Genomic DNA, 25,718 nt, shown 5'->3' with positions numbered 1-25,718 from the left:
TGAACTACCTGGATCTGTATGCAAGAGAAACACATTTATAATTACCTATAACATAAGAAAAATCATTTCAAACATTAAATAGTAGTTCAATAAATACTACAGGATGGTGCAAAAGAGTGAATTTTTCAAGCCTTGAGGGAAAGTGACAGAATAAAAATGTCAGGGTCCCCTCTCAGATAAGGTTTATATATCCATAACTCTGTACCACACCAGGTACTTTATCCAAGAACACGGCCACTCTTCCACCAAAGAAAGGCCTGTACCAGACATAGCTCTCCAGTTCCTCCTTTAAAAGTCACTGCTTATGTGTGCAAGGCTCCAAGAAGCAAGACTCCTTCCCCCTTACACTTCCTAAATTCATTACTTCATTCCACAAGTTACATCCAGAAGTTTTATGACATCGCTGAATCAAAAAGTAAAAGAAGAAGCTAATGTAAGTCATTTATGCATTTTCTTTATTTTTAACATTAAAACATTTTTTTCTTCCTGAATATTTCAGGGAAATTAATCTGACTGTAATATTTAACCCGGATCTGGAAAGGAAACCTAAATTTGCCATTTACGTTAGCCAATTCAGTATAAAAGTTTCAATGTCTGGGCTGAACTGACCTCAAAGATTTTTCATTCTGATGATTTACTCATTGTATAAGTCTAGACTATCCTCTCAAACAAGCTTTTTACACCCCTGGTCTCATCTTGCTCTTCAATTCAGTAAAGAATCAGAACTAAATTCTCCAAGGACCCCATTTGTAAAGATGACACCACTGGATTTGTCTCCCATTTCACCTTTTGACCCATCAGTCACAGTGGGGATGGCCCTTGGCCATCAAACTTGCTTTTCCTTTAAAGGATTCTTAGGAGAAAACTTCTCAATGAGTTCCCACCTCGAGCTTTGTATTCTCAAGCATTTACAAGAGAAACCGTAAGGCGGTACAGAGCAGCAGCAGAATTGGACCTGAGTGAGCTGAGGAACTTCAGTTTGGCTCTCAATGGGCTCAGAGAATAATCAAACATGGTCAGTTTAGGACGCAGCCTTCATGTTAGTCGAGAAATATATACAAGCATATAGACAACAATAAAAATAATGATAAGGTACGTTTAATTAGGTATCCAAATATTGGCAAAAGCAAAATGTTTGATCACAGTTTGGATCAGAATTTAAGTAAATGATGTGAACGAAGACTTAGATGAATGAGCAGAGCCGAGCTTTAACTGAGACCTTTCATATTAATGGTTATCACAGAACCTAAAATAAGAAAGTGGCATGATCATAACAATGATTTTATAAAGATCTAAAGGACAATGTTGTGTGGGATTATTTTGAAAGAGTGGAGGCAAAGTGTTTGGGTCATTTGCACCTTAATCATCATCAAGAGACTTGTTTCAGGATGTGGTAGTGGAAATAGAGAAGCTGGAATAGGTCTAAAAATGCTTTGGACATGCATCATCATCATCTAGCATCTAGATATAGTGGTCAGTAGAGAAGGAAGAATGGAGGCTGATTCATTGTGGAGTGGGGCTATGATGCAATCACTGGCAAGAAACAAAGAAGTTGAAGGAAGAAGTTGGTTCCAGCTTTAAGGAAACAGTAGTGCCCCTTACGACTTATTGACAACAGATCACTGGCAGAGTTTTGGAAATGAGAACTAAAATTCACATTGGACATCAGATCTAAAATTGGACTTGTAATGGAAAGAGAAGCTTGTCTTTAAAAATGTAAGTTCGGGGTTAGGTTATAAAGGGAGAAGGAAAATGTCAGCAAGCTTGGAGGAGGCCATAGACTCTTGAGAGGAGCATATGGGTGAGATGCAGCAAGGATGGTTGAATTGGAATGTGTGCTTTTTCTCTTTTTTGTGTTCTTTTTTCCTTCCCTAATGGTAGCTATTTGTCCTTATATACCATCAAGATGTTTTCTAAGATCCTGCCCTTTACCATACTTAATAGCTCATTCCAGACCCATAGATGTCCATCCCTGAGTTCTGTCTAACTTAATCTGAGAAAAAGTTGTAATCATGAAATTCCTCAGAGTCTTATGTCCATGTTCTCTGCCATGATGCTTAGCACACATGAGAATGAGCAGAGACGAGAGGCAAAGTTTCATTTGCCTCCTGATTCTCCAGAGGCCCACTATATGTTAACCCATTTGGTTTGTTGTGTTGTTTTGTTTTGTTTTGCTATGGTGCTGATGACTGACCCTTGAGCTTCACACATGCTTAGCCGTGTGACCTACCGCAGAGCCACATCTCCAGCTGCATCCTCACCCAACTTGGTTTGCATTGTCTCTCTTTTTTCTTTTGTGGTGGTGCAAGATTGAACCCAGAGCATGTTAGATGAGGCACAATCCCAGCTGCTTCTTCATCCACTCTGATTGACATCTATGGCCACTCACACATCATGAACCAGTACTTCCCTGTCCCTTAAATTTTCTTGAAGCTCTAACACTTGCTGTCAACAACCTATGATATAGTAAGTGGTACAAAACCATTTGAGTGGGACAGTCAAGCCCATGGACAGACAAACGAGGAAGGAATGAACATGTAAGCCCATTGTGGACTAAGAAAACAAGCACTATTTAAGAATTAGAACGACCTAACTCAGAGTTAAGGAAAAATCTAAATAATGGAGGATTAACCTCAATAACAAAAAGATGAACAACCAAATAACCACAGAAGGTCGAGAGAGTGGGTTATTGATAGAATCTCTTCAGAGTATGTTTTATTCTCTTTGATCTATTTTGTTTGCAAAGTATGTGTCACTCAATGTGTCTATGATCAGACTTAAATAAGGTTTAGTAAGTAACTCTCTGAAATACTGCCTGAGAAGGTGATGTGTTTTTAAAGAGTACAAACAATACAATAGTATTCAGCTATTATGAAAAAAGAAATCCCATTACAACGTGGTGCTGTGGGATGGTCTTTCTGTATGCTGTGAATATGTGTTGCTCTGATTGGTTGATAAATAAAGCTCCATTGGCCTATGGCAGGGCAGGATGGAGCCAGGTGGGAAACTCCAAAAGAGATTGTGAGAGAGAAAGGAGAGTGGGGCAGACGCTGCTAGCCGCCCCCAGGAGAAGCAAGATATAAAATACAGGTAAGCCACAAGCCACGTGGCAAAGTATAGATTTATAGAAATGGGTTAATTTAAGATGTGAGAGCTAGCTAACAAGAAGCCTGAGCCATTAGGCCATACAGTTTGAAAATAATATAAACCTCTGTGTGTTTTTTGGGGACCAAATGGGCTGCAGGACGCGAGTGGGAGAGATTCATCCTGACCACAGAGCCCGGGCAGGACACAGAAAAGCTTCGTGCTACAACATGGATAAATCTGGAAGGTATTAAGCCAAATAAAATAATTTAGGAACAAGAAATTAAATATTATATGATTTCCCTCAAATGTGGAATCACAGAAAGAGCCAGAGAGGATGAAGGACACCAGGAGAACAAGGCTCTCTAAATCAACTGTGCAAAGCTCATATGAACTCACAAAGACTGAAGCAGCAAGCACAGGGACTGCATGGGTCTGCACCAGGTCCTCTCTATATATATATATATACCATAGCTTCAGTTCAGTATTTTTACGGGCTCCTGAGTGTGCGAATGACTGGGTCTCTGGTTCTTGTGCCTTCTCTTGGGGTCTTTTTCCTTCTGTTGGTTTGCCTCATACAATTACAATGGGATGGTTTTTGTTTTACTTTATTAAATTTTATTTTGTCATGTTAAAAAATACGTTGCTTCAAAATGATCAATTTGGCATACAGAAGAGAAACTGAATCAAAGGAAAGTGGAAAGACAAAGAAAAAAAAAAGAAGAAAATACCCCCCCACAGAATTGTGACGGTCCAGTCTGATAGAGGCAGCTCCTCAACTGAGGTTCTTTTTTCCCAGATCACTCCAGGCTGGTATCAGCTGAAAGTATGACAAGTTCCCCATCAATATGTGTAAAATAAGAAATTCTAATGGGATTTCAAACTTAAGCTTCACATACAAATTGCTACTTGCAGAACTCACTTTCTTGCAAACTTACAACTAACAATTTTTCCAAAAATCTTAGGACAAATTTTTAAGGGTATTTCAGGTCTTCTTCTGTTTCTTGTGTCAAGTTTGGTCAGTAATATGTATATAGATTTAACATGTTTCGTAAAGTTTAAAATGGTGATGGCTTTAATTTATGGTACTCTTTCTTATTTATTTTATTTTATGTGCGTTCATGTCTCACCTGCATGTGTGTCTGTGTGAGGGTGTCAGATCCTCTAGAGCTGGAGTTACAGATAGCTGTGAGCTGCCATGCAGGTGCTGGGAATTAAACCAGCATCTTCTGGAAGAGCAGGCAGTGCTCTTAACCACTAAGCCATCTCTCCAGCCCCTGTGGTATTCTTTATTATTATATTTCACAGGATCTAAGATGGTATCAATGGAATAATTCCTCATTATATTACATATTACTAAGGAATAAAATTTAAAATATAATGAATAGTCAGCCATCTAAACAAATGAGTTTTGCATTTATGAATTCAACTATCAAGCAAACATACTTTTAAAAATTACATTTGTAGAAATCTAAAAGTTATTGAAGTCTATGAGAGGACTGCATAGGTTATTTGCAAAAAGTGTATCTTGCATAAGGACCTTAAGCACCCACGATTTTTAGAATATGAAGTTGGGAGAGGTGGTTCTAGGTGACTATAGAACAGTGTATTAGTGTAGTGTAGTGTATTAGTGTATCAGACTTATTGCTGTGATAAAATACATGGTGTAAACAACTTAAAGGAGGAAGGATGTGTTTTGGCTGCTGGTGTCAGAGGATGCAGTCCATGGTTGGATGGCTCCATTGTTTGGGGGCCATGGCATCAGGGTAAAGGGGTGTGTGAGAGCAGACTTGCTCACCTCATGATGGCCACAAGTATAAAAAAGACAGAAAACAGAGGGCCAAGACAGGAAACAACCTTTAAGGGCACCCTCCCCACCTCCCATTGACCTAGTTCTCTCAACTAAGCTCACCTTTCACTGTCCCACAATCTACCTACTGTCTATTCAAAATTTAAATAATCCTTTGATGAATTAAGTCATTGATGAAGGCAGAGCCCTCATGGTCCTGACAGTCACTTCTCAGAAGCTCCTCTTCTAAATACTGTTTACATCAGGGACCAAGCCTCCATACATAAGGCACTGGTCAAAATATTCCATATCCTAATTATAACATTTGCAATGCCTTCTTACCATTGGATAGGAGACATATTGAGTGAATCTTAGAGTCAATGAATATGGGACACCTCAATCCATGTGTGCATGCACACACACACACACACACACACATACACACACACACACACGCACGCACGCATGCACACACACACACGCACACACACACACTCCTTGTTCATTCTAATGTTGATTAAGAATTTTGTGCCATAAATTCAATTCATCATGCAAAGCCTGCATAGCACCCAACCTTAGTTACCACATTCATGAACATGTTAGCACAATGTATTTCCTGATAAATGATGCAATGAAGAGATTTCCATTCTTCATCATTGGGAAAGGTAGCCACAGTGGTTTTAGGTCACTGTCGAGCATGACTGTAAGATGTTCCACAGAGAGCTTCTATCGAATCATGCTTACCAATTTGAATTTCCACAATAAAATAGCAAGGCTTTTTATAGCACATGAAAATAATTCATGTCTTGATATTTTATACATCATAGGCTAATTCATAGTACAAAAGTTTTTATAAATACTACAAATCATTATCACTAACTACCCACAATTATTATTTACATTACTTATATCTTTAGCTAATTTTTGTCTGCTAAGGTCTCAGCCATATTACATATCTTCAGTAACTGTGTATCAAGCTAGAATAGATGTTCACATTTTGTCTTTATTGAAATGATGTATTTTTTCCTGCACTCCATAAACATCTTTTGGGAAACATGCCATTTCATTGGATCCAATATTAACATCTCTATATTTCTTCTCTAATTATCGTTTTCCCTTTTAATCTGACTTCTGAATTGCTATCTCAGTCATATCTTCTGATTTTCTCACTTTTCCTATGGTATCTAACTTACTATTCAGAGTCCTTCATCATACTGTTTTGTTTTGTTTAAATCACCAATTATACCTCTTAGTGACTCTTGGCTATTTAATGGCATTTTCCTTTTACAGAGTCAATGTTCTCTGACATCTTTTAAAAACCATAGATGTGGTCTAATATTTTCCACATCATAAAACTTTTGACTCATAGATGGAAACTGGATCTTTCTTTTTTAATGCTTAATTTATTGTGCATTACATTAACATATTCATTGATTTTCTTTTCTTTTTATTAAGCTTTTTTGGGTAGAGGTCCTCTGTGTAGCCCTGGCTATCCTGAAACTCACAGTATAGACCAGGCTAGCCTCAAACCCAGAGATCTGCCTGCCTCTGCCTCCTGAGTGCTGGGATTAAAGGTGTAACCACCACACCCAGCCTCCTTTTTGTTAAAACTTGAAGTGAGATATGAAAAGCTTTACCCATATTCACAATTGTGATGGCTACTGGTAGACACCAGAAGGGTCAGATCTTACAAGACTCAAGGAAGAAAGATGGGGGTTGTTTTTTAGTGATTATTTCTGGTTTTGGTTAAAGACATATGCATAGGAAGTCTATCTTCTGAGTACCATGCTACGTCAGCCTGGAAATGACACATCTTGATACTAATGAGGTAGTGTCTTCAGCATCCAATTAGAATGACCCCTCTGCAAAAGAACTTCCAGTTATTCAATGAGTCACTAGAGTTAAGTGGGAGTCAAGTGTGTTTCCATGGTAGGCTTCAAGACCGGAGAGCCTTGCACAGGCCTTGAACCACCCCTGTCCAGGCCCCACAGCTTCCCCTCACTTCCATTCCCTAGCACATCACTTTGAGTATATCACAGTATTCTATTAGAGAGTACTTCTACTTATTAAGAACTGGGGTTTTTCTATGAACTCTAAGTTGCTATATAAACTAAGTGGCAATTTATATTAAAACAACAAACCATTAATAACAGAAGTTAAATTTGCTTACAAACAAGGGAATGATGAGTTATCTTTTGAAGTACTGTCATTAATGGTCTGCAGTCCAGGCTGGCTGTTTGAGTTAGGATTTCAGTCAGGAATTTGTATCTTTGGAAATGGTCTCACATCTATGTTATCTTTGAAAACAATGACAACCAACTTATCAATTTCTATAAGTAGTGTCACACAAAAATTAATTGATCAGAAATATGTATTTTGTAGGTCTGATGATAGGTCCACAAGTAAAGGTTTGAACTACAAGCCTAGACGCCAGATATCATTTTTCAAGCACAGTGCTCCAAGTGCCAAGTTTGTTCCAGGGCCACAGTAGTGAAACAATAAATAGTTTCAGCCTTCATAGCTTCAGAGTACGGAAAGTAAGTAGATAATCATCCCACAATTGCTCCCAAGGAACAGGTACCCAGTATCATGGTACTAGGAAAGGGATACCTAAACCCAAATGGGACATATGAGTGGAGGATTGGCAAAAGAAGTGATGTCTGAAGGATGCATCAGAATTGTCTAGTCAATGAGAACATAGAGATGTCTATTGTGTATCTGAGATAGAGAGAACAGGTGATACTATCAGTGCTATGTGGTTATGTGGTCAATAATAGTGTGTCATGTGACCATGTGATGAGAAAATGAGATCAAAGACAAAATTCATTTTAAAAAAAATCTCAGTTCAGTAATATGTCTGGCAGATAAGACTAGGGCAGATTTGGTGCCGATGAGAGGCACAGAATCACCACATATATCCCAGGTGCTAAGAGAATACTTAGCACATGACTAAGCACTTAACATCCATGGAAAAAAGATTATGCAAGAATTATATATTGCATTAAGAAGCCAAGCCTCGTCCTAAGAGCAATAGAAAGTTAACAGATGAAGGGGGAGTCTGTGCTGAGGCGGGTGGTTTTCCACATCCTTCTAGAAATGTTTCCCTGACAGGGAACCTTCCGCCTGCAGAGTTAGAGGTTCCCTTCCCCTTTTTGCCCTGCCTGCTCCTTTGCCAAGAGCACTGAACAGGAAGAAGTGTTTGTTTGAAGATACTGCTAGCACAGTGAGGTTGTGAACAAGGACGGTACCCATTGCCTGAGCAGGAGCATATGTTCAGGAGACAAGGAACTCTGCTCACCGCACAATCATCAGCCTACTGAAAAGACTCCTATCTGTATGCCAGCCCAGACTTCCAGAGAGACCTCAGGTAAGTCTGTCTGTCTGTCTGTCTGTCTGTCCTCCATTCATCTGTCACATATCCCTGACACATGGGAGACTAAGGCTTCTATAAGTGAGATTATCATTGCCAAGACTAAGCTTGTAAGCAAGGGTCATTTTAAGACTAAACACTGTTGAATTACAGGAGATTTATGTATCAGACATGGTTTATGAAACCACACATGGAGACGAGGTTCAGACCTAATGCTAGAGTATACATGAAGGAGAGACAGCATGTCAAGTTCCTTATCAGTGTTCTGGACATGTCTGGGTCTCCTCCATTCCCTAGAATGCCTGTCTTCACGTCTTCCCTTGGGTACTCTTAGCAAGGGACAAGGCTAAGGCATGGAGAAAGCAGCTTCATCCACAGATACTGATGATGTTGCTCTGGTCTTCACAGGTCCCTGAATCCCCATCATCATGAACTGGAACATGATCATCTCAGGGCTTATTATAGTAGTTATCAAAGTTGTTGGAATGACCTTATTTCTGCTGTATTGTGAGTATATGTGCAAGCCTTCTCCCCAGTATCCTTATTTTATTCCTCTACTCAGAATGCCAGGCTGAGTATAAAGTTTCAGCGCCCAAGTTCTTCCACAGTGTCCTTCTACACTCCGTCAGACACAGGGGGCCAGGTTGGTTTAGTGGTCTACAATGGAGATACACAACTAACTATGTAAAAAAGGTAGAGCCCTTACATGAAGCTTTTGGATAATCTGAACTAGAATATTTAGTATGCCTTTTTATTGTTGCTATAATTAAAAAAATATAAACTGCTCCAGTTCAACCCAATAAGGCTGTGTGGAGAGCGAACTATAAGATCAAGGTTTAACTGAGGGGTGTGGGTGTGTGGGTGTACGCATCGCACATGCATGCACACATGCCCACACGTGCATACACAAATTCTTCTCAATAAATTCTTTAGTAAGAGAAGCTCCAAAGCCAAAGGTTTTTCTCAGAAGCCAGTAAGAAAAGTATAGGAGGGAGGAAACATGAGTAAAGTGCTGGAGTTGGGTAAGAGGTATTTCCCTTGTGACCCAATTTTAACATTCTGAGAGCAGAGAAGATACACGAGTAGGTAAGTGAAGACCAACGAAAATATATACATTATAAATTCTAATAAAGCGTATACTATCCTCTATGAGGCAGAGGCTCAGTACTTCCTGCTGTGGTCACAGTTCCCTGGCATCCCCTGTGGCTCACTGGCTGCCTCCATTTGCAGCCACATGGAGGCTGAGGCACTAGCTGATTTTCTTTGCAGTCCCACAGGTTTTTGACAAAAGTAATGATGGCTTCATCCCCACGGAGAGCTACGGAACCACTAATGTGCAGAATGGTAATCTCCCTAACCACCAAGCTGGCTACTAACAGTCCCTAAAAAAATTGTGGGCAAATGCTCCATGAAGGTCCTTTTCTCCTTTGCAAGTGTGAAAGTGAACAGCAAACTCATTGATAGTGATAGTGAACAGCAAACTCATTGATAGTGATTTTTCTCCCCTACCAGTACTAGGGATTAACCCCAAGACCTTGCTCAGGAAAAGCAGTGAGCTACACCTCCAGCCTCTGCATGAGATATATGATCCTCAGCTCTCCTCCTGGAACTACTATAATGTGTTTCATAGATTCTTACAAGAATGGTTATAAAGAAACCAAATTCTAGACAGCTATGGTGATATACACCTTTAATCCCAGCACTCAGGAGGCAGAGGCAGGCAGACCTCTGAGTTCTAGACCAGCCTGGTCTACAGAGTGAGTTCCAAGACAGCCAGACCTACACAGAGAAACCCTGTCTTGAAAAACCAAAAGAAAGAAAAGAAATCAAATTCTAGCATCAGGAGATGGTTCAGTTGGTAAAGTATCTGCCCCGCAAGTATGCATGCCTGAGCTTGGATCTCCAACACATATTGAAAGCCAAGGGTTACAGTTACATCTGTAACCCCAGGTCTGGTGGATGGAGGCAGAGATGGGTGGATCCCTGGTGCTCATTGGCCAGTCAGCCTAGCTGAACTAATAAACTCCAGGTTCAGAAAGAGATCCTGTCTTAATATATGAGGTGGACAACGTTTGAAGAAAGCACCCAATGTCAACCTCTAGCCTCCTCACACATGCACACACAAATGCATACACACTCACACACATGTACATGTACCCACACAAACATGAACAACACACACACACACACACACACACACACACACACACACACACACACACGAAAGAATTTATGTTCCACAAAGACTAGGCATCTTTTTGTGTGCCAAACATCATGCCAGAGCAACAACAGAAGAAGACTAACACAGGTAAATAATCGAGCCTCGTGGATGAAACAGAAAGCCCAGTTCCAGATGTTCCATCCATGAAGGACATGAAGCTTCCAATCCCACCTCTCTTTTTTAAGACTGATTTATTTTTATGAGTATGAATGTTTTTGCCTTCGTGTATGTAGGTACACCATGTGCATGCAGTGCCTATGGATGCCCCTGGAACTGGAGTGACAGGTGGTGTGTGCCAACTTGTAGGTGCTGGGGACTGTGCCACCGCTCTGGCTCAAAGCCCACTCTTCTTGTAGCTTTCTGCAAGAACTCTCTCACTGCCTCTTAAGATATGGGTTACTATTGACGTCTTTAGGACCAAATAAAGTCATTTCTAATTAACATGAAACAGTCTATTCTAATATTACGAAGTCTCTGAACTAGGGAATGTATTAAAAGGTGAATGCTTATGTCTGTTTCATCAATATTATTTTAAGTAACAATTCGTAGCTAGGTAAATGATAGTTTCAACCATAACCAATAAATAACCAGGGCCCTGAAGGGAGATTTCAGTAGCCTAGGGAGCCATTGTAGCTGTCTGCTCAGTCAATGCTCTTAGGAAAAAATGATCCTCTTAGGGGCCCATCAATCCCCATATTTTATATTTTAAAAAGTAAACTTCTATGCTTAAAGGAATCTCTAAAAGGTTACCTACCTCCTTATCTGCTGTAACTCCCTGAATCCTGGATCTTGTTGTACTCAGTTACAATCCTTCGAGCTGAGGAAATCCTAATGAGAAAAGCATCTAAAAGCTGCCTGGGGTTATAGCTTCTTATAGAGGGTTTGGACACCAGAAATAAAGGGAATAGCAAAAACACTGTGTGGAGCTGGAGAAAAGGTACTTCAAAGAGCTCTCTGGGGATAGCCATGTCAAACGTGTATATAAGGAGTAAGAGCCTCCCTGGGACACCAACCTCCCCTAGCCCCACCTCTTGTTCTTGTTTTGTTTGGTTTTGGTCTCCTAAGCATTTCACATCTACTACCATAATAGGAAGAAGTAGAGTATAAAGTAGGACTGGAGTGCCAAGCATAATAGATCATGGCAATAGTTAGATGGAAGCTTCAAAGAAAGACAATTTCTGATGACTCTAGTTCAGAGTGGCCAAGGCCCTTGTCATCTCCATAGCATCTTTCAGGCCCTGCTTCCCTCCCTTCTTCCCTCCTTCCTTCCTTTCCACACCCTCCCCTCCCTCCTCTTCAGCCTTCCCCAAACACTGAGCACTTCCTCAAGGAAGATGGTTTTTCTTTCCACCTCCAAATAATCTAGAACATCAGGGATGCTTAGAAACAAAGAGTCAGAGCTCAACAGCCCACATACTAATGACTGTTGTGTTCATTGGCTAGTAACCATCAGGCTTTCTTTTCATTTCAGTCTCACAAATCTTTGGGGGAAATAATGAAAGCATCATGCCTACAAGGAGCTATGAGACAGGTACAGTGCATGGTCCCTGCTTTCCCCCACCCCCTCAGTACTCACAAGCTGGATTCTTGTTGTTGTTGTTGTTGTTGTTGTTGTTGTTGTTGTTGTTTTGGTTTGGTTTAGTTTGGTTTGGTTTTGGTTTTTTGGTGATGGTAGTGGTGGTTTGTTTTTCGGTTTTTTGATTTTGAGTTTTGTTTTTTTTTTTGTTTGGGGGTTTGTTTTTTTTTTAGGGGGGGTATTTTTGGTTTTGTTTTTCAAGACAGGATTTCTCTGTATAGCCCTTGATGTCCTGGAACTCAGTAGTGGCTCACACTGATAGGATTTGCTGAAGAAGGCAGAGGCAAGAGGATCACAAGTTCAAGGCCAGCCTGGGTTACACAAGCTGGATGCTTAAGGACTTTTCCCATTGCCCCCTTTCTTGTGGGACTTTGGCTCAAAGGGACCATGAAGAGCTTCACGTTCATTCCCTTTATATTAGGGACAGGAAAACAGATAGAGTGATGGAATTTCTACTTGAATTGGGAAGAATTTATATCAGTAGTCACAAAGAAATGTATGTCCCATCATTTTATGAGTCGGTTCCAAGGTCCCCACTCCAGAACACTAATCGCATATATTCATTCTGTCTCTGTCTCTGCTCCTTCCCTCCCCATCCCCCAGTCTCACCAATCTGTCCCAAAGACTGGGATTTTCATCAAGGGAGATGCTTCTTCTTCTCCACCTCTGAATCATCTTGGGAAAACAGCAGGGATGACTGTGCATCAAAAGGATCCACACTGGCAATTGTCAACACACCAGAGATACTGGTAAGCATTGGGATGGTGTGATAAGATAGTCTGCCCTATGGCAGCTGCGGTTGGTGGAGTCTATGGGAAAATGTGGTGACTGGGGTAGGATGATGATGAATAGAGACATGCCTAGCTGGGGAGTTTACAGTCCTTGTTCTAAACCTGAGACTGGGAGGCTCTTCATTTTTATCTAAACTAGAAATCCAGATTCTGTTGTCTTCCCCCAAAAACTACAGCATCAAGCTTGTATCTTTAAGACAGACCAGGACATTTAAAGTGCAAGGATTGACCAAAGACCTAATGCATGTAGAAGTAGCTTAAGGACTAGGAAGAAGGCTCAATGGGTAAAGTCACTTGCTGCAAAGCATGATGACCTGAGTTCAATCCCTGGGAACCACATGGTCTCAGAAACTCCCACAAGTTGCCCTCTAACTCCAAAAGTGCCACATGTATGCTCATACACATACATACATACACATAAGCTCACAAAAACACAGACACAAAAATGAGTGGATAAATGAATGTTAAATATAGTAATTTAAATTACTGAAATATTGCAGAATACTTTGTGAGATGTTAATGTATACAATGAAGGAGAAAGATATGAATTACTTAAGATATTAATGTATCATCTCAGTATGCATAAGAAAGAAGATATGTTAACGTGATTAGTAATGTGAAAAACAGAGAATCAGATAACAGAGTTTGCACTTTATCTTTGTGATAATGAGAGTAGACTAACACTTGTAACAGCTTTGTTTACTTTATCCCTTTACCGTGTGTCTGCCATGAGACATATTATTATGCATATTTTATGCACTTGCAATGAGGAAATTAGAACAAAGAAAAGTAATGTTTTGTGTGTGTCTGGTGTGTGTGTGTGTGTGTGTGTGTGTGTGTGTGTGTGTGTGTGTGTGTTTATGTGGGCACACATGTGCCACAACAGGCATGTAAAAGTCAGAGAACAACCTCTCCTTCCACTTTGAGACCAGGTGCCTTCACAACATCACAGTAGGTTAGCTGCGCCCCTCCCCCAGTCTTCTGGGGCTCTTCCTGTTTCTGCCTCTCTTGCCATAGGAGCGCTGGGAATCCAGATGATCACTACAACATCAGGCTTTCCCATGGGTTCTTGGGATCTGATCTCAAATAGCCACACTTACACAGCAAATGCTTCACAAACTGACACATCTCCTTAGTCAAAATAAAAGTTATTTGACTAAGATCATATACTTAAACAAGAAAACATTAAATTCATCAATTTTAGATTATACTTATCTTATTTATAGTTGCCTCTCCTTCAAATCTTAGCATTGGTTGGATACTGGGCACTATGTTGTACAATACTCAAGTTTTCCTCCCCCATCCTTTCCTCCCAAAAATCATCCTGTAATGGGGCAGAATTTTCTAGAGGGCCGTCCCTGAATCGATAACCAAGGTCAGAGATTAGGATCTCCCAAATTCTCTGGGGTAAAGCACCCAAGTGGAAAAGCAAGATGTTTTCAGGTCGATAATCAGAAGCAAAGGAAAGGCAGCGGATGGGGAAAGAAAACAGGGTGAAGAGAAGAGGAGAATGAGAAGAAATTGATCCCTCCATTTCCTCTAGTCACCATTTAAGTTTTGGTGAGTCCAGTTTTCACCACATTACTCTCCCCAGCTTCTTGACCACAGGGAAGGATCACAGCATCAATGGTTTGCTGATAACTCTGAACATATTTTTCCACTGGATTAAACTTATTTGGGAACGTGATATTTTCTGGAAAGATGAAATTCCTACAAACAGAGGCATGCCAGTTATAAAATGTGTATATAAAATGACCGTTTTTTGACTGTGGCATCCTTCTTCCCCGTTCCTTCTGGGTTGGCCCAGAAGGGCAATACTGACATCACCAGGGCGTTTATCAGTAATGTAAATTCTTCATCATCTACATTAGATCTTCTGCACCAGAGGCCAAACAGTCTGTGTTTGGCCCAGCTATCCAGGTGATCTTCCTTCTGACCAAGTTTCAGAACTTCTCTAGGATTAATGGCAAGTGCCGGTGGCACCACTGTCTAATCCCGGGGGGGCCTTCCTAGTTCCCAGAACCAGGCCAACCAACCGTGGACCACCAGCTCAGCACTGAAGAACTCACTGACGAGCTGCTTCTTGTTTAACTTCTAGAAGTATCTTCAGGACATAGCTGGCGCCGAGAAGTACTTTGTTGGTTTGAGACGTCAGCCTGGAGAAAGAAAGTGGCGCTGGATCAACAACTCTGCCTTCAATGGCAAGTACGTGAACACCCTGCCTTTCCCTAGAGGTTTTCGCATGCGAAGACCAAACCTGAGAGCCACGCCGAGACAGCTCAAAGGCGTGTGTAGACTGACTCTGTTCCAGTTGCTTCCAAACCATTTCTTGCCTTATTTAACCTTTTTATTATAGAAAAATACCCAATATTTTGCATAATATAGAAGTAGAAGAGAGAATATTATTCATATAATAAATTACCTTCTTCAAACCGACCCACACACATAGCTGCTGCTGTACCTCATATGATATTTCATAGGTCATTAAACTACATGTGGTATCATTTCCCCCAGATACAGCTGCTTTATTTAAAAGAAGTTTATTCTATACCTGTATCCTGTCTATACCTTAAAGTTGAAATGTAACTCTCAAGAGCTATCCTCAGGGCATCATTCCATGTAGTCAACCTTTGGAGGAAGCTGTAATGTTTCCAGTTTTCATATGTAGATGCTGAGTCAGACAAGGAGCCAGCCAGGTCCCCAGCCTGCAACTGGATATCTTTACAGAGGGGAGAAAATTAAAATGTGCTCACTGTCTCTTAAACAGCAGGCACTATGCTGTGCTAAGCGCATGCATGGATTATTTCTCTGTAGTCACTAGGATGCCATAAAGAAAGCTTTTATTACTCCCAAGGTTCGAAATGTATTGAATTTCACATAGCAATAGGGTAGAGCTACAGTTTGATTCCATAGTCCCTTGAGCCGAAATCTCATGCACCTTTTTCATGAAATGAGACTCCGCAGTCAGACCAACAAGATCTGAATGGCAGGAAGGAAGTAGGAGAAGGCCAACAGCTTGCCTCCACCAAGTTTTCCAAGATCCAGTTTGCATTCAGTAAAGGATGCAAAATCTCTTTCCACCTTCCTTGGGCCTTCCTGTATTGGGGAGGGGGTGTTGACAGTGCCCTCAAAGGTTGAAAATATTTCCAACCGTAAATGAACAAGTTAGACCTAGATTCTTGGAATCTGTGAGTGTTCACAGTAGTGTTGAGAAGAAGCAGTGGGTATAGGGCTGGACTGCAGAAGATGTATTGAGAAGAAATGGTCTACACTGGGAAGAAAGGCCCAGTGCAGAAGAAGAGGGTGTGTAGTTGCATGAGGCTGCATCTCCTCCATGCACAGCTCCCATGCAACCCTCACCTCACTAACAGCCCAAGGCAAAACTGAACCAAGGAGCCTTAACCATGCTTTCTCTCTTCATTTAGTGTGACAAATGAGAATCAGAACTTCCACTGTGTCACTATAGGCCTGACAAAGACATTTGATGCTGCATCATGTGACATCAGCTATCGCTGGATCTGCGAGAAGACTCCCAAATGATCATGGGTCTCTACAACAAGAGCAAATATATATCTACAGAGCCAACAAAAGAAATTAGTTACAACTGAAACTAGTTCAGAAAATATGGAACATCAAAGACTGTGCCCATCTTCCACAGGTTGCTGTGGAGCTTCCCAGTAAATCCTTAGGGTCAATATGTTATTCCCTTTCACAAACATCTTCACACAACAGGAAAATTCCTGTCCTACTCCAGGCATTCCCCAAGACCACACTTCCTGTGAGAGGGGACTGGATTCTAGTGCTCTCTGGTAGACAGGGCCAGTTTTCTGGAGATGAAATTGATATGGAAATGAAATCTGTTCTTGTAGAGTTGAGCATTTTGACTGATCAATGGGCTTTTGCTTGAAGACAGGATCTATTTCATCCTTAGAGTACATGCCCATATTATTGAGAAGAAACTGCCAATGGAATAGAGATGAACACTGTTAGAAGGTGGCATGGGTAGAAGATAAACTCAGCTTCATGACCTCCCCTATTCCCAAAAGGCTTCCATTCCCATATTCCCTAGAAGCTAAGGAAGAAGAGGCCTTCCTCAGTCTGAACTGAGAGCAAGGCTCTTGGAAGGACCTCTACAGCTCAACGTGGAGCTGAGAGAACATTGTGGGAATGCAGAAAGGTTTGTATAGGACAGAGAAAAGAGGAGGGGAAGGAAAGGGAGAGGAAGAGAAAAGAAGGAGGGAGAAAGGGAGAAGAAAGGAGGAGAGAAGAGGAAAGTAGAAAGGAGGGGAGAGGAGGAAAGAAAAGGGAGCGGTGGGCAGGAGAGACAGAGAGAGGAGGGTGACTGAGAAAACACTCAAGCTAAAATTTTTCTTGTTTTGGCATAAAATTCTACTGTGGCATATATAACTCCTTTTCATTAGAGAAGAAAGAGCAAAATGGGGACAAATGGAAATTGTGATAGATGAAGCAGGGTGTTTGATCACAATGAAAGAGAGGAGAGAATGAATGAAATAAAGTCTTGGGCTTCTTAACTGTTCTCTGTGTTCACAAGAAGATAGCAGCTGCATACGCACCTGAAGTCATCAGAGGAAAGAGATGCATGGGTTGAGTAATAAGAAGCCTATAGAAAGCTAAAGGAATTGAAGTCACCCAACAATTAACTCAGCATTTGCATCTAACTGTGATACGTATGTGTGCCACTAGTCAAAATAAACCATAAATTCTATTATTACAATTCTGTTGTTTTTCTAATTTCTAGGTTTCAATGTTGCTAGTACGCTGGTAGATTAATAATTTTAATGAGATAATGCACTAGCTGTTAAAATCTGCTTGAAGAAGGCCATCAGAAATAATCTGGTGGATACTGAATTACGTTTGTACCCTGAGGAGCTATAAGTTCTCTGATAGTCTTAACACATAGGTGTCACAGAGCAGGGGAGGGGCGCTGAGTCTATGGTGAGGAGAAGCAACTGGATTCCAACCAGAGGTCAGCCCCAAAATTCAGACAACAGAAAGGAAATCTTGATCCTTTTTGAGAAAAGGGAACTTCCATTGCCACACTTCCTGTCTTATGACAGATGGTTGCAGACTATTGAGGCCAGGAAATGAGGACATCTAGTGATTTCTGTGGTTGAAGTCTGAATTTCCCGCAAGACAGGAAGTTACTCCTGCACAGGTTCTTAAAGAAGCTTGGGCAGGGGTTGGCGTGAGAACGAGAATATTCAGGGACTCTGTGGATGTTGCTTCCATTACTGGGGAAGGGACTCATGAAAGGTAGATAAATATGGCCTTTATTAGGGAACAGTGATATGCGATTTTTTAAAATGGGTTTAGTAAGCCATTTGGATTGGAGTTTTGACTTTGCTTCTAATATGCTTTCCCTTACACACTTTTTAATGTCTGACGCAGTATGTATATACTTTTTACAGCTTTATTGGGATGTAAGTAATGTCAGAAATTTGACCCATTTGAAATGCACAATTCAATGGGTTTGATACATTCACAATAGTTTGCAGCCATCACCTCAACAAGAAATCTTATACACACTAGCTATCACTACATCATCTTGGTATTACTCTCAGCCCTTTGAAGCCACTTACGTACTTCCTGTCTCTATAAAGTTCCTTCTTCTGGGTTTCATATGAATAGAATCATACAATGTATGGCCTTTGCTTACTGGCTTCCTCCACTTAGAATAAGATTTTCAATACTCACCCATGTATTTCAACATATAACAGCGCTCTAGTCTGGAGCTGGAGTGTCCCCCATATGTCTGTGTCAAAGGTTCATTCCCTAGGATTGTGATACTGGGAGGTGGTAGAACCTTTAAAAGGTTCAGGAACCTTTAAGACCCCTGGAATGTAGTCATGTCCCTGAGAGTGTGCCCTCTATAGGGCGTGTACAATCCTCAGGCCTTTCGTCTTCCTCCCCTTTGCTCCCAAGCCAGGAGTGGTTTTCCTCCATTGCATGCTTCTAACATGATGTGTGACCTCTCCACAGGACCAATAGCAATGAGACCAACTGATTATGGACTGAAATCTCCAAAGCCTTTTGATCAATTATTTACCTCAGGTGTTTGTTACAGTGGTGCAAAGTTTGCTATCCCAACCTGTATTTCATTCTATGGATGAAAAATTTGTTTATTCCTTCATCAACTGAATTATAGTTAAGCTTTTCCATCTGTCAACTGTTATAACTATTACAAACATGCATTTCTCAACTATATACCTAGAAGTATGACTGCTAGTTCATGTAGTTATATGATACATCATTTAAAGAACTTTCATTTTTTTCAAAAGCCACTGAACCTTCCCATCTGTAATATATATGGACTCTAATACTTTCACATCCTTTCACATATATGCTGTTGTCTATCTACCTTGCATTATGTGAATGACATTCCATAGTGATTTTAATTTGTGTTTGATTGCCATTCTTCATCATCTGATGAAGAATTAAAAACATCTTTCATGTACATATCATACTTTTTAATTAAAGACTTTAGGAAAGGATATGGTCTTATCAACACACATCTTATTCTCTTAATATTGTTGAACACTCAGCTTTTATGTTAAGATCTAGAAATACCTTCATGATTCTGTTTTTATGCCATTCCAAAGATCAAACCTAGGGCTTTGTACATACGAGACTACCATTCTGCCAATAAGCTACAACTTCCTTGTATTTTTTTAGTAAATTTTATATAAAAACTTGAATATAAATAAAAGCATCACACACCAAAATTAATGAGACATCAAGTCTATATATTTTAATTAATTTATATATATTTAGAATTGGCATTTGAAATGAAAGCTGCAGGGCTTTGCATTAAATTTTACACTTTCAGTAGTGAATGTATATTAAGCACTTATCCAACACTCAAGCCAAAAAAAAAAGAACAGAATTAGAACTTTATAATTAGAAAAACAAATATTTTCATATCCTCTTCCATAGCTCCTTTGTTTTAAGCCAGGCTCTCGCTACACAGTTCATGCCAGCCTAGAAATGACCATGTAAGCCAGCGTCGATTCAGCCCTCTTCCGTCTGCCTCCTGAGTGCTAGCATTACAAGTATGCATCCAAAACAGCTCCAAAATATCATGATTTAACATCATAACTACTTAATCAAATCTCTCCTTATTTGGACAAATATGTGTGTGATGAAGAAGATCTCAGACTTGCAGAGTATTTTAAGGACAGGAGTGTGACTTAGTATATCCTTTAGGACAAATAAGGGAAATTCAATAATTTTATTTTTGTATAGTAAATTAGTATATGTTTGCAGAAATGAAAAGAATATTTAGAGGTTCATAGTGCCAAGTCTTCCCTTCTGCTTCATGCCCACTTCATTGCCATAACTTCAGAACAACTAGTTATCACTTCCTTATGATGCCATCCACAGCAACTGTGACTATGCAGCCACTTATATTCAGTACACTCCGGTTCTCTCACAGAAGAATACGTAGCTTATAACTTTTCTAATCATTGCAGGAAGAACATCATTGTTCTGGCAGCTTCATAAGATTCCACTGGGTGGAACAAAAACTGTCCAACTAGCTTGCTATGATTATTCCACACAGCATCAATTTGTAGTTTTTAAAAATGCTGCACTGGATTATTTTACAAAGTAGCCATGAATCCCCTCCCCTCCAAAAAAAATGGAAACAATGATTAGGAAGAGGGTAGAGCTGCCAGGAAAGAGGGGAGTTGGGCAAATCTGGAAACAAGGAGTAGGAGCAACACTGTCTGGAGAAAGGTGGGCAACCTCATGGAAAACTTGGTTGCTTTGTTTGTTAGTTCGTAGTGAGGGGAACATAGGAACCTAGGAGTACACTGTAGAACTGGAACACTCAAAAGAGGAACACAGAGGTGGCTGGGGAGGGCAATGGGAGAGGATGAACAAATGAAGCAGAACAAAAGCAAAGGAGGCATTAGAGACCTCGAAAAGGTTGAAGACTGAGACTCCCAGAGAGGAATAGAGGCCGCCTCTTCTTCTGTTCCATGAACTACACCCCTCGGTCCAGGGCCAGAAAGCCCAGTTCTCTTCTCATTCTACATCCTGGAACACAGCTCCACCACACAACCCCTTTGTGGAAGCAGTAGGATCTGGGTGACAAAGTAAGAAAACACCTCTTCCTCTAGAAAGTTTACCAATTAGAGAGGTGATTGCTAGGTCTCAGGTAATCCATAGGTCTAGGAATGAGCTCAACCTGGACTACAGAAGGATTTCTGGTGGTTAGATAAAAGCCAGCGCTCCTCAGGGACTTGTGAAACTGATTCCCAAATGCCTAAAAGTAGACATTTCCCTTTAACTCTGGCAGAAGGGACATATGGCTACCTGTGGTTGCATATAGAGCCCATGCTGGCCCCTAGGCCCCCTCAGTCTCTATTCACAAGTACTTGTACATTTCAAAGTCCACGCTAGTCTCCTAGCCCTTCCCTCCCCTGGGCCACTCAGCCTCCTCGTAATCCACGTGGTTGGTTCAGCCCGAACGTTCTCTACCTCAGGCTGTCCTCTGGCTCTCTTGGTGGCCTCTCTGTTCTCCCTCTTGTTATGCTCTATGCTCTATTTCTTGCCATCTCCACCATGCTCTCCTTGCTTCACTAGCCCTGGCCATGTCTAGTCTGTTTTCTTTCCTCTCTGCTCTGACTCTTCAAGATGCCTCTGGATATTTTCTCTCTCTTATTCATAATCAAAACCTCCCCCCTGATAATGAAGCAGTCATGTCCACTGTCTCTTTACTGTGCCCCCCTTGCACACAGTGATGACAGTTTTAAAACGTCCCATCAAAAACAGGGCAGACACACAGATGAACTCCCAGAGACTGTGACAGTATGTATAAGTCCTATACAAGTTCAAGCCAGGAAAAAAAAAAAAAATCCCAGCACAAAGGAGAGGAAGTGAGGACAAACTCCCACTCCTACCCTAAAAGCTATTTGCAATGGATAGTTTCTGGGGGAGGGAATATTGATTTCCTTCAATGGAATGGCACTTGGTATATCAACCACACTCCACAGCAGGTCCCATGCTCAGGAGTAGAGGATCAACACAAATATGACTCAGCGGTTTTTAATGGATTTTTAATTTTTAGATTTTTGCTTTGTTTCATTTAAGAGAGAAAAAGAACTTGTAGTTGGAAGGGTAGGGAAGGGGGGATCTGAGAAGAAAAGAATATGATAAAAATGTAGCCACAACTTAAAGTCTCTGCACACAGATTATTTGATAATGATAGTGATTGTGACGCAGCTCAGAGATGTTATGGTCAGATTATTCTAGCAATCTTAGTATGTGTTTGGCCATGCAAACGCCTCAGGGCAAGGCTAGCTCTTGAATAACTTGTAGAAGCGGTTCACTCCATCCCGAAGGGCTTCTATGACTTTGTCATTGCGGAGTGTGAAGATAAAAGGGTTGAGGAAAGGAGTTACGATGGAAATCATCAAGGAAACCACCCTGTTGTAATCAGCCGCCTGCGTTTGCTTGGGTTTCACGTAGAGGAACAAGCAGCAGCCATAGCCAATCACGACACAGGTGAAGTGGGAGGCACAGGTGGAGAAGGCTTTCCTCTGGCCAGAGGCTGAGGGGATCTTGAGGATGGTGGAGATGATGTAGGTGTAGGAGACAATTGTGGGGATCAAGGAACCAAAAAGAACAAAGATAGCCATTAAAAAGAGAATAAACTCTATGAAAATAGTATTATCACAAGATAACTTGAGCAACTGCCCCCGGTCACAGAAGAAGTTGTCCACCACATTTGATTTGCAGTAGGTAAGGTGAAATGTGGCATACACTGGCCAAATCTGATAAAGGAACCCAAATACCCATGACACAATTACCACAGAGTTGCAGGTTCGACTGCTCATGATGACGTTGTACCTCAAAGGGTTGCAGACAGCCACGTAACGATCCACAGCCATCGCTCCAAGCAATGAAAACTCCGTGGTCCCCAGGGCAAGTTGCAAAAAGAGTTGTACAACACATCCAGCCAGCGATACTGCCTGCATCCCAGGAAGCAGCAGTCCCCAAAGCATCACGGGAACAATAACAGTTGTGAGCAGGATCTCCAGGATGGAGAGGTGAACAAGGAAGAAATACATGGGGGACTGCAGCCGTTTATCAACACAGACGATCACAATGATGACTGTGTTCCCCACTAATGACACTAAGTAGAAGAAGCAGAAGGTAGCGAAAAGGATGTGGCGGAGCTTTTCAGAGCCCGGGAAGCCAACAAGATAAAATTCAGTGGCACTAGTGTAATTCCCCAACATTTAGTTCTTAGTCCTTGTTCTTAGTGAAATCTAGAGAGCAATAGAGAGAGGGAGGAGGACAACACTTCTCACCTCAGAAACATTGAAGACGTTACCAGGTTCAAGAAACATTTCCCTTGCATTCCTTAACTCCACAACATGGCTACCGATTCTATCCAAAGTTGCCGTTAAATGTTTAAGGGATAACGTATGTATGAATTCATATATGTGGACACATGTGAATAGGTAATAGAAGTGTGCTCTTGAATAACTTGTAGAAGCGGTTCACTCCATCCCGAAGGGCTTCTATGACTTTGTCATTGCGGAGTGTGAAGATGAAGTGTGCAAGTTCAAATGAATGAGTGCTAATCATCAATACCACACCATGTATACCATAAACAGGTGTACTTACCAGGTATAATTATCTCTCAATGCGCTAGAAATCCTGCTCCATTGTGCTGTGATCAGCCATCATGCTACTTACCTGACCACAGTATGCTAATTTACACTACCTCTTCTCTGGCAATAGTGTCCCCATCCTACAAACTCCTACTGGATTTCAGTGATTCTAAGTACTCCTGGCCAATCCCGCAGAGATGGGGCTCCTTGTATCCTTTACGTCCTCCAAACACAGGCTCCAGTTGCATTCTGTTCACTTGACAGTTTTCAGCTTCACATGTGGATCAGTTATAGAGTGTGGCTGGGAAGTGGAATCTACACAGGATACTGTCGGAAGACATGGCCTCTTCAGGAATAAAGAATTACATCTCCCCCTGACTCTGGGGCTTGCTTCCCAGAATAGCTTGCTCTCTTCCACATTTGGGGGGTGGGGTAGGATGAAAGGTATGTTCACCTCTTACCTCAACGAATGTGCTTCCTGCAAACAAGCAAGGAAGAGTCCAGAAGGAGTGACGGGCTCAAACTTTAATCTTCAATTTCCATCTGTCCTGCAAAGTGTCCACCTGGGACCAGAAGGCAAGAAAATGGCTGTGGAGTGAGGACAGCATCTTCTAATCCCTTGAGTCTCAAGCTCTGCTTTCCCTGGGAGACAGGACCTCAAATGACCACTGTGCTCCTATATCCAACCTGCCACAGTCTCAGTCCCACCAAGCAGCTTGGAAAATGCCACATTGACTCCACTGTGACTGCCTGTTTGCTCCACAGTCCTGGGAGAAAAGGAAAGCACAAGAAAACACCAGTGGGTCAGCATGAGTTCCTTCCCTCACCTCATTCGGGTCTCTGCACAGATGTCTCCTCCTCCCAGCCTTTCATTCAGAGAGACCTCAAGCTCTCTACCCTCCACTGGGCTGTACTTTTCTTATCGTTGCTCTTAGTGGTATCTCAAGTCATATTTTTGCTTGCTTACTAATGTAGCCTCAAAACCCCACATTTAATTAATATTTCCATGGTTCATCTTTCATTTTCTCTTTCTTATACTGCCAGAGCCCCCTCCCCTGCCAAAAAAAGTTGGATGACATATGTACTCAGTGATTTTTTTTAAGTGATTCTGCCAATGAATAGAGGTGGAGAAATGGAGACTGAGCATAGTACAGAGTGATTTGTAGATCGGCCAGTCCTAGAGATCTACAGAATGGCAGGCAGATAGAAGAAGAATGGGGAGAAGAGAGAGGCAGAATTTGGGAGCAAGGCAGAGCTTTGTGCCAACCCGGCATAGAGTTGGGTGGATGTGCTCTCTGCTAAGGAAGAAGATGTGACTCTCAGCTCACCCTTTCCCAATCTCTTTTCAGTATGTCTGTGTCCTTAGAAGGTGATGAACCAAGCATTTTCATGATGGTGCTTTACCGTTCTGTATCTCATAGTCAGGAGCTCCTGGAAGACACCTCCAGACAAGGGGGGACTCAACTAGGAAGTTGATCACCTCTCCAGTGATCACCCAGACTAGCAAGCTCCCGGCTAGTCCAAACCTAAGGCCAGGAGGCAGAGCCAGCAGCTGCTTTCCCCATTCACAATGAAGAACACTGTCCACACAGAGAAGCTTAGGGAATCGTCGAGAAATCATAGTGGTGAGCAAAGTTCATTTGTCTACTTTGCTCATATCCCCTGCTCCCTTCTTTCTCTCCTGCCCCCAAGGATAGTTAGCTATCCCTAAGGAACAATTTCTAAAAGTTCCAAGGTTCACTAGGGATGCTGGCAAAGAAAAGCTGAACAGAACTTTTATCCTTCTCTCTGGAGGTTAATCAACTTTCAGAACCTTGAAAAGTTGTTTAGTCAGCAAACTTGAAGCTTCGCTCATCAGGAACTTCTCAATCCCCAGGTCACCTTCTCTCGGGTTCTAAGTTATGAACAACCAACCCAGACTGTGGAAGACAGGTCTGCGCCTATCCTTGATGAAATTTAGCTCAACAGAACCTAAGGTATACTCAGACTAGTGCTCTCACTACTGGCCCCAATGTGGATGTCAAACCAGAAGTCACAAAAAGAAATGCCCACAATTGTCTCTGTGTCTCTCAAGGTTTTATGAACCCACTTTTCCCAGCTGATCTCTGTGCCCTCCTGCCAGATCTACTCTGCATAAAGTTATGTGAACTATGGTAAGAAAAAGCAAACAGGGAGGAATTGCCCCTTATTTTCACATCATAATCTGTTAATGTCACAGATCACTGAGTCGCTCCACCATGCACT

General features: G+C 41.4%; 2 protein-coding genes across 3 annotated transcripts; one reads left to right on the top strand and one right to left on the bottom strand.

Moving 5' to 3' along the window:
* The first annotated feature begins 7,990 nt into the window (after window positions 1-7,990).
* Window positions 7,991-17,540, top strand: Clec5a (C-type lectin domain containing 5A). 2 transcript variants are annotated; one of them, XM_059256574.1, is made up of 7 exons: window positions 7,991-8,240; window positions 8,652-8,750; window positions 9,513-9,587; window positions 11,936-11,995; window positions 12,644-12,789; window positions 14,930-15,036; window positions 16,257-17,540. In XM_059256574.1, the coding sequence occupies exons 2-7, from the start codon at window positions 8,672-8,674 to the stop codon at window positions 16,369-16,371; spliced, it is 582 nt and encodes a 193-aa protein (XP_059112557.1). In that variant the 5' UTR covers window positions 7,991-8,240; window positions 8,652-8,671; the 3' UTR covers window positions 16,372-17,540. The 2 variants fall into 2 exon arrangements, with proteins under 2 accessions (XP_059112557.1, XP_059112556.1); XM_059256573.1 differs by lacking the exon at window positions 9,513-9,587.
* A 4,571-nt stretch (window positions 17,541-22,111) lies between these two features.
* On the bottom strand, window positions 22,112-23,208 carry LOC131905761 (olfactory receptor 9A4). Its single transcript, XM_059256572.1, has one exon. The coding sequence runs from the start codon at window positions 23,094-23,096 to the stop codon at window positions 22,152-22,154; it is 945 nt and encodes a 314-aa protein (XP_059112555.1). The 5' UTR covers window positions 23,097-23,208; the 3' UTR covers window positions 22,112-22,151.
* Window positions 23,209-25,718: the final 2,510 nt, after the last annotated feature.

The sequence above is a fragment of the Peromyscus eremicus genome, chromosome 3, assembly GCF_949786415.1.
Source record: "Peromyscus eremicus chromosome 3, PerEre_H2_v1, whole genome shotgun sequence".
In the NCBI taxonomy this organism is placed as follows: Eukaryota; Metazoa; Chordata; class Mammalia; order Rodentia; family Cricetidae; genus Peromyscus; species Peromyscus eremicus.
This window is presented reverse-complemented; position numbering and strand designations above follow the sequence as displayed.